The sequence below is a fragment of the Canis aureus genome, chromosome 10 (genome assembly GCF_053574225.1).
Source record: "Canis aureus isolate CA01 chromosome 10, VMU_Caureus_v.1.0, whole genome shotgun sequence".
In the NCBI taxonomy this organism is placed as follows: Eukaryota; Metazoa; Chordata; class Mammalia; order Carnivora; family Canidae; genus Canis; species Canis aureus.
In genome coordinates, this window is record NC_135620.1 from 24961134 (window position 1) to 24970314 (window position 9181).

The 9181-nt window shown below is 54.3% G+C and overlaps 1 protein-coding gene across 2 annotated transcripts; it reads right to left on the reverse strand.

Moving 5' to 3' along the window:
• Window positions 1–3075: 3075 nt before the first annotated feature.
• TIFAB (TIFA inhibitor) lies at window positions 3076–6589 on the reverse strand. 2 transcript variants are annotated; one of them, XM_077911743.1, is made up of 3 exons: window positions 6442–6589; window positions 6186–6350; window positions 3076–4130 (listed from the first exon to the last, which is right to left on the reverse strand). In XM_077911743.1, the coding sequence occupies exon 3, from the start codon at window positions 4109–4111 to the stop codon at window positions 3521–3523; it is 591 nt and encodes a 196-aa protein (XP_077767869.1). In that variant the 5' UTR covers window positions 4112–4130; window positions 6186–6350; window positions 6442–6589; the 3' UTR covers window positions 3076–3520. The 2 variants fall into 2 exon arrangements, with proteins under 2 accessions (XP_077767869.1, XP_077767870.1); XM_077911744.1 differs by having other exon boundaries at window positions 6186–6589.
• Between the last annotated feature and the right edge of the window lie 2592 nt (window positions 6590–9181).

Below are 9181 nucleotides of genomic sequence, written 5' to 3' on the forward strand. Positions count from 1 at the left end.
AAGACTCCTCTTAGTAAAGCAGAGGAGTGGGAGAGTTAAAATGCCTTAGAGGGCACAGGGGATGATTTCTAGATCTCTAGACTGTGGTCTCAGAGAGCTGTAGTGCTCTAGGGTGTGTCTGAATGGAACTAACATAGCTCTTTGTAGCAGATGTGTAGGTGTGCGTAAGCCCTCTATGTATCTACTTGCATTTGACTTATTCCCTTGAACTGGTTGAATTGGACAAGAAAAGCTAACTAGTGAGCACTTACTATGTGCTAGGGACTACACTAGATGCTTTAAATACTGTACTTCATTTGACCACCACAGCCAGCCTTTACCCTTTGTGTTTTCCAAAAGAAGAAACTTGAGGAACAGGGAAATTCAGTCACTTGTCCAGGATCACAGAACCAGTATGTGGTGGAGCATGAATTCCAACCCAGGCAGCCCCCCCCCCCCCCCCGCCGCTTGCAGAGTCCCACCTGGGAGCCGCCACAGCAGGCATGCATGCCTCGTGACAGTGTGTGTGTGCACCCGCACCCCCCCCCCACCTGCGTGCACTGCCCTGTGCGTGGGGCTGAGAGAATGCAGCTGTGAGGGTCTCTCCAATCTGCTCAAGCTGTCTATGCAGGCCAAGGAACGTGGTATCAGGTGTGAAAATGGGAGTGGCTGCAGGGACTTGGTGACTTAAATTGTTCTCTTCTCCAGAAAAATGGAATCTAGCATGGAGCAGAGCTTTGCTGCCCTGAAACCTGGTATGAGGCGAGCAGGGGATTCTGCAAGGAGAGTTTGGGAATCAACAGAGTCTGAAACAAGTGGGACGTGTCCTGGCTCCCTTCGGCCTGCCCTGCACTTCATCCTGTGGTCCCAGAGGGACTCCCCAACACTTGACTCTGAGTCTCAGACTCCTCATGGGGGAAGCAGCTTGTTTCCTCTAATAGACCTTGCATCTGGGAGGGTTTGCTTCTTTCTGGAAGGGAGAGGACCCCTCTCAGTGGCAGAGGTTCCCTGGAGGAGTGGGGCAGTTGTCCCGCTGGAACTCTGGGGTGCATGTCCCCAGCCAACTTCCTCTCTTCTGCCTTTGAAGGTCAGATGCAGTCTCCCCTGTGTGTTCCCCTTTCTACAGGTACACTGCTGCTCCCTAGCATAGTCTTGGGAACATTTTGGTCTCTGGAGGGATCATCGCTGCATTTAGAATCTGTGTATGAAATTTAAAGGTGCTTTCAAAATGGTGGGCTTCATGAAACCACCTAGCACATGGCTTCTTCTGCTTGCCAGTCTTGACATCAAGGTGTCTCATATCCTACAAACTCTGAATATTGAGCCTTCTGGAGGCAAGCAAAGCCTCCCCCTGACTGCCTGCCAGGTCTACAGCAAAGACAAAATCCTTTATCAGGTGGTCACAGAGTGCAGATGAGCTCTTGGGCTCTGTAGCCAGTTTACCAGGCTTCCAACCTTCTCTAGCTCCATATATGCATCCTAGGTGAGCCCGTGGATATGGACTTGTTATGTTCCCTCTCTCAGGTCTTACAGTGGTAGGTATCTAACTGTGTGATAGATGCTTCTCTCCGAGCTTTACATATGCCACCTCCTATGACCATAATAACACCACCATGGATGGGTACTATTATCTTATGCCTTTTCTGAGGGATAAATGGAGACAAGAGCAGGCTAAGTCACTTGCCCAAGATCACAGGGCTAGTGAGTGGCATGAATTTTGGGCAAGATACCCTTTCTAAGTCTCAATTTCCTCATCTGTGCAATGTATTAATACCATCATCTATCTTAGTGTTTTTAGGATTCAGCTGGGCAGGGCACATAGCACCTAGCAGAGTCCTGAGCACACAGTAAGCGCTCATCAGACATGGCCACTTAATGGTACAGCTAATGTTAACCCCAGCTTGAAGAGAGAGAAAACACAATATTTTTAGCAGCAATAACAGTGGTGATCAAATGATGAAGTGATTTGCTCCTCAACAGGTGTCTTCATGAGCCTGCACACGCTCTCTGAGGGCAGAGACTTTGTCAGCCTCATTCACTGCAGATTCTCAGGGCTTTGCATTGCATCTGGTGAAAGTTTGTTGAATGACTGAGTGAAGGACCACTTGGGGACCTCCCCCAGGGCCATTCACAATATTGGATGGCCCCCTTTCCTCACAGCCCTTGCCCTCCTGTGCCTTGTGGCTGTGATATGAGTGCACTTGCATTATTCCCTATTAGAAAGGAAGCCTCCCAGGCTAGAAGAGGCCTGGGTCCTCCCCACTGCTATCTTCCCCCAAGGAGGGGGATGCTCAGGGAGGACCTTGCAGTGCAGCTGAATCTCCTTGCAGCCCGCCTTGGGTGCAAAGGGGCTTTTCTTCTTGGGTGGGAAGTAGTGTTGAAAGCCTTGTTGGACGTTGTTCTAGGCCTGAAGATGTGAGCCAGCCAGTAGGCGGCATCATGGCCTCAGTGTCTCAGATATTCTATAGCACAGTCTGGGATGATGACGACAACCTGAATTTGTGGGTCCCTTCCTTCTTTACACAGTGAACATTGTTTCTAAATGGCACTTCCAAACCCCCACTGCTCCTAGGATGACATAGACAGGGGCTGCCTATGCCCAGCTCCCCTGTTCATTGATAAAATTGTCCCACCCTTGGCCTGCCTGGCTCACTACTTGTCCCTTATTTTTGAAAGCCCACCCTCATAGGTACATGACCCACTTTGAGTAAAATAACTGCTGAGCTGAATTCTATCACAACCTCCCTCCCCACCCTCTCATGAGCCCTGAATGAGCCCTGAATGAGCCCACTGCTCTGGGAAGCCACCTTTCCCGGAAGACTTTGCCCTCTTATCAGCCAAGACTTTGATCCAGAAATGACACAGTGAGGGAACGTTAGGATGACCCTGATGATGAATTTCCAGGCAGGCCCAGCCCCCAGCTCCCCACCGCCAGGAGACCCTGAGCTCTGCCCGGATCCTTTCCAGAAATGTGAGCCCCCACCTTTCCAATTTCCTCTTACACCTCTTCTGTGTTTCCCGCCCCCGCCTCTGCGTGACAACGTGGCGTGCATGCAGCCCATCTGGGGATCGGGGAATCCTATTGGGTATGCCAGCTTAATGAAATACTTGCAGTTTATTAAACACAGGCTTCCCTAAGCCCCAAGTGCCTGTGGGTATTTGAAAGCCCAAGGTAACCCCGAGCTACCACAAACGTAATTGTTACATGTGTCCATACATTCCTCTCGCAACCTCAAACTCCAGCTCTTAAGCAGCTCACGAAATTAGCAACATAAAGTAACTCCTAGGCAGACGAGAGGAGGGAAATGTGGGGAGAGGCTTGAGGAGGCTCTCAGACCCCTCAGGGCCTCTAAAAGTATATGAAGTTCCCATTACCTTGCATAGCTGTAACTGGGGACGCTGCTCCCCCACCCCAGGCTGTTCATGTTTGCAAAATCAGTTCATCATGACCGGTCAGGTCTTGCTTGTCAACCTCGCCCAGTGTCGCTTCAAGGGTTGAAGTCCTATGACAGGCAAGGCTTGCTCTGGGCAGCTGAGGGGACTAGCAGGGTACCCTGTCCGAGGGCTCCTTCTGGAGCTGTGTTTCTGTTCCTCCTTCGGGGCTTGCCAGGGAAGGGCGGTGGAGCCCCGGGTGCTCTGGAGCCTGCAGCCGTGGGCGTGGAGGAGGCTGCTCCTGGGAGGTGCTTTCCCATTCATCAGTCTCCTCAGCCTGGGGCCTGTGAATCAGGGGCGAAGGGCTGAGATGGAAGCAGCAGGCAAAAGCCTCCAGGGAGGTGCCTCCCTCTACACGGACCACCATCTGGATGCCGGAGAAGGCGACCCTGTTGACCACGCTCAGGGGAACCTGCTCCAGGAACCTCAGAGTCAGCCCATTGACCCACACGCAGCCCTTGCGGCTTAGGGCCTTTAGGCAGAAGGTCAGCAGGGCGCTGCCCTCCTCCCGGTAGGGCTCCAGCGACAGGTGCCGGCGGGAGAGGTGGGGGAGCAGCAGCCGGAGGTGGGCATCCGGGCCCCGCCCCACCAGCAGAGGGCTGGTGTCATGCTGCAGCTGCGCCGGGACTTTGGCAAAGGCGTCCAGGTCCCGTGTGGGGTGATGCAGGCTCACATGCAGGACTGTGAGGGCCCTCTCCATGGCCGGGAGCCTGGGAACGCTGGAACAAGAGACACGTGGTTGGAGCCGGACACCGCTGTGACTCCCTGAGCTAGACATGCTTGCCCAGCTCAGGGGCTCTAAACCACGTCCAGCAGAGCACGGAGGGTGGGGATGGTCATTCTGTCCAAGTTGGGATGGCGCCAAGGCCAGAGTTGGTGTGGAAGGTCAGCCCCACTGGGTGTAGCCTCAGCTTCATCTCTAGATGCTCTGTGAGTAGGACTTAACACTCATCCGCTCTGAGCTTTAGCTTTCTTTTCTGTAATATAAGTATGCCCGTCCTTGTCTTTGCAAGGTATAAGGCATTCCAGCCTGCATGGTGTGGTTTTGGTGGCCTACTGTCATTTGGAGACAATCTGGCCCTGCTTCGTGGGAAGGGAAGGGCAGGCAGACAGGATACACCTTCCTCGTATCCAACAGTCACACACAAAAACCCCTGCTAGGCCCTCCTCTGGGCCAGGCCCTGATCAACTGCTGGGAATGAGCCCAAGCAACAGGAGAACAAGCCCTTGGTCTCTAAAACACCCAGCTGGTAGAGGAGAGAGGTGCTTCTAGCAGCAGGGGTTATGGACAGACAGACTGGGGAAGCCCAGCTGGCTCCTGGGGGACCAGAGAAAGAACAAAACCAGCTAGCATGTTCTGAGTGCTTCTATGGGCCTGGCACTATACCAAGTACATTTTGGACATGGATGTCTCACTAGATGGGCAGGAGACAGATCCTGCTGAAGAAGGTGGAGAGCCTCAAGAACTGACAGAGGCTCTGCAGGGCCTCGTAACAAGGCTGCCACAGTGTGAAAAGCACACATCCTTTGTCCCAGTAATTTCACCTCTGGTAATTTGTCTTTTAGAAATCTCATGGGCATGTGCAGTAAGGCTACTTACAATAGCTGGCTTTGCTCCTGCATGGATTTGAGGAATATAAACTCTCTGGCACATCCCCCAACCCCATATGGTCCAGAACCTGCCATCTCCTTCAGTGGGAACCAAGAGATGCATGGATTTGAATAACTAATTGTGTACTTTCCCAGCACCAGGCTTTGGCCTGCAGTATTGTCTCTGCTAAGAATGCATCTTCCATCCAAACTCTGCCCAAATACAGCTCATCTTTAAAGAACTAGTTCAAATGTGGCCTCTTCTATGAAGCTCTCTTCTTCTCTCTGGCCTCCAATCTCCTCTGGACACCCCCCATTCAGCTCATCTTCTCATTACACATCAGAGTTATGTGGGTCCTTGTCTTGTCTTCCCTGAGCTCTGCTCCTCTTGCTATCTCTGAGGCCCCTGGGGCAGGCTGTGGTCTGAGCTGCCCTGTGTCCCACTGCCCTGTGCAAATGAGGCCTGGCCACAATATCTGTCTGGGGGCATATTTGCCAAATGGCTAAATGAGGAGATGCTCACACACATGAAAATCCTGTGAAATCAGGTGTTGGGATGCTGCAAATAAGAGCCTTGTCTTGTCACAGGCAGTCTGAGTCCTAGGCCCTCTGCCCCTTCTACCTTTTGGGTTAAGTAGGCTCATGGTGAGGACCTTCCACTCTGACAGTGAGGGGCAGACCCCTCAGGACCCCCCACTTCCCTAAAGCACAGACATACATGTGTCTCCATCCCACATCCCATCTCCTCCCGAGGTACGAAAGGTGAACTGGGCCTGGGACAGCTGAGCGGGTATCCAGGTCCTCAAGCCTGGCCAGAAACTCAGAGTTCACTTCTAGGGCCTGACCCCATGCCACAGGGACCTTGAGAGAATCCTCCAGAAATAAATGTTCTCTGCTGCTCATGAGCTGTCACTCTCTGCTCCACTGAGCATCCCAGCGCTGACAGAAATCCCCCACCAGGGCAGAGCCCCTGACAAGGCCCTCTCATGTCTGGAGGACGCCCCCCCCCCCCAGTTTTTCTGGGAAGCAGAAAGCAGCCCTCCCAGGGATGTTTCTGAGGTGAGACGATAGGAAGATACTGAGACGGGTGCCTGGTGGAGAGCCTGCAGGGTTCCTTCTCCTCGTCCCACCAGGCCCTCTACCCTGGCTGTGGCAGGGTAGAGGTCCCCCCAACCTTCACCTACCTTGCCAGGGGTGTGCCAGGGGCACACCTGCATCTGCTACTCCAGCTGTGAGCTCTCAGGGGCAAGTGGGTCTGGGCCGGGGTGCGTCTGGGGTTGGCAGTCACGGCTGCGGTGCAGGGATGTGATGTGTCACACCATTCATTGGTTTTCTTGTTCTCTTTTTCCCTTTAGGAAAGAAAATGGAAGTACAATTTCCCATTGCAGAAGTGCAACCCCAAAGCTGAGAGGTTGAGAAACCTCAGCCTGGGATCCTTACTAGCAGAGGCCCCTGGTTGGAGGAGGGAGGTTCCCTGCTGGGTTTCAGTGCTGCCCATGTCTGTAGCCGGTCCCCAGGGTCCTTGAGAGCAGTGTCTGGTGGCTGGTAGCTGGTAGCTGCCAGCTGATCTAGAGTTCCTCTTCTCCCCTGCCCACAGGGTGGGGTGAAGGAATCCCAGGCCTATTAGAAACTAGAAGCTTTTTGAATAGAGAGCCAATGAGGGCAACCCACATACATGGGAGACTGTGAGGACAGCATTCTGGCTGGACCAGGAGTGACCAAGGGAGCTGTGAGTGGGCAACAGAGCAGGCCATTGAGTGTGTCAGAAAGGGCAGGGCCTCAGGGGATGGGAGTAATGGCTGCTCACAGTGGGCAGCCTCTCTTCCAAGACAGCAGAAAGGCCATCTTTTCTATCCACCCTTCCTGGGCTCTGCTGGCCTTCCAGGGCAGCCTTGGAGAGACCAAGATGGATGCTTGCCCAGAACTGTGGGCCCTCACCACCCTGAAAGTGACCCAGGGTCACCATGGTGCTAACCCTTCATGTGGCACAAGTCTGCATCGTCCATCAGTGTTCATACTGTCCTCACTGCATTCACAGAGCTGGCAAGAGACATGTGCCCATCTTATAGAGGGGGCAGTCGAGGCCCTAAGAGGGGCAGTGCCAGGCCCAAGGCGCCAGAACAAATTAGCTTACAATCCTTTCTCTCTTTTCCATCAAACCCAGACTATCCTGGGGACTCTTGGAGGATATATAGGTGGCACAGCATGTAGGTACCCCAATCTCCCTCACTGTCCCAGACCCGCTGCCTACCCACTCCTCATGGGTGACCCTTGTAGCCACAGAGATCTCAGCAGGCCACACCCTGGGGGCTCAGCCCCTCTAGGCACTCCTCAGCGCCTAGCCCGCTTTCTCTCTTCTGAGCATTCAGACTCTAGTTGGCTGCTTAGTAACTAAGAAGGACAACAGGAAAATCTGGAAACAGTCAAGTATCCCTATGTGTCCCAGCCAGTGTGACACCACATCTGGGGTTCCCCCCAGGAAACCAGCTCCCCAGAGCCGAGACGTGTGTGTGCCCCTGGAGGGAACCAAGCGTCAGCCTCAGGCTGCCTCCCCGTAGTCCGTCTTCTCCACTGTGTGTCTAAGCCCCAGCATGCACAGGGCTGGGCCAGGTATGTGGGGGAGGCCTGTTCCCATCGGGATCCACACAAGATTTCAGCATCCCTGTTGGGAACCCAAGATAGTGGGCCACAGGCAGAAGCCTGGCATGTGACCTTGGGTGAGTCCCAGCCCCTCTTTGGACCTTAGTTTTCCTCCCTTGGAGATGGGACACTGCGTCACCACTGCACCCTGCAATCATGTTTCATTGAGAGCTGGGCCATGTCCATGCTCCCAGCCCTGGCATGGGAGAGGAGGTGGGCAGAAGAGATACGTTCATGATTTCAGTGCCCTCAGTAAACTGGTTCAGATCAGTTCCCAGGAAAAGAGAACTGAAACAGCCAGGGTCCAGGACGAGGAAGTCCTGCTCCATCTGCAGCTTCTGAAAGTGACCTGGAAGTCCTGCCAAAGTCCTGCCAGTCCCTGGCTGGCAGTCCCCTGAGGGGAGAACGAGAGCAGCAGGAGTTGGGGTGCCAGTTTCACTCTTCCTGGCCCCCTGAGCTGGAAGGGCCTTCCCTAGTTGGTGTTGGGACCCTGAGGAGTGTCCATCAGTAAACAAATGTCCCTGTCATGTGCTGCTTGGAGAATGCAGGGCCAGAACAGCTTCCAGAGCTTTCTATGATGGTGGGCAGGTGAGGATTCTGGTGTCAGACAGAGTCTGGCGTGAGGCTTGGTTCCTTCTTACAGCAAGTGCATGACCACAAACCAGTAACTCAGCCTCTCTGAACCTGATTCCTACCTGTGAAATCGGGATAGTTGGTTGTTGTGTGATGGCTAAATGTGATGCGCACCAAGTGCCAAAAACGGGGTAGGAAACTGGTGCACGAGAGCCGCTTGGGGTAGCACCCCTAACAGCAGAGGAGCCTGAGACAGCTCTGGTGAGAGGGGCTTCCGAATTCTCGAATTCTCAGAAGGCACCACCTCTCGCTTAACAGGAACAGAATGTGGAGTTGAATGCCTCATTTGCATGAATTTAACATAAATTCCTTTTTTGATGATAATGAAGTTAAAGGGGTGCTCTAGGAAGACCCTGCAGGTTAGGGCCCCAACACAGGAGGACAAGGCTGCCTCTTCACAGACAGACAAGGAAGCTGAGGCTCACAGGGATCAGTCGGCCAGCCCAAGGTCTCGAATGTGACACGCAGCAGAACTAGGACTCGCACCCCCTCGGCGGCGCCCTGGGGCCTAATCGCGGAGCTGCAGAGCCTCGTAGGCGTCATTCTCTGGAGTCCAGATGGCCTGCCTTCTGCAGGTGTGCTCCAGCTGGCCGGCTGGCAGTGCGCTCTGCGGAGAGGCGGGCCAGCTTCCAGCCAGCCAAGCCTGTGTGCAGCCACCCCCTGGGTCGTGGTGGCCCGTGACCACCAGGTGGCGGCACCCGTGGAACCAGCGGCCTGCTCCCCAGGGGGAGCGGGAGGGTGGTGAGAGGGTGGAGGCGTCATTCATGGGGCCGCTGGGGAGGAGGGCATGAGGGAGGCCCGGTGGCAAGGGGAGACAGCCCTTGCTTCTCCCACTCGAAACGCCCTGCAGTGGCCCAAGGTGAATCCGCAGCAAAGGGCGCCAGAGGACAACTCCCTGAGGGCGGAG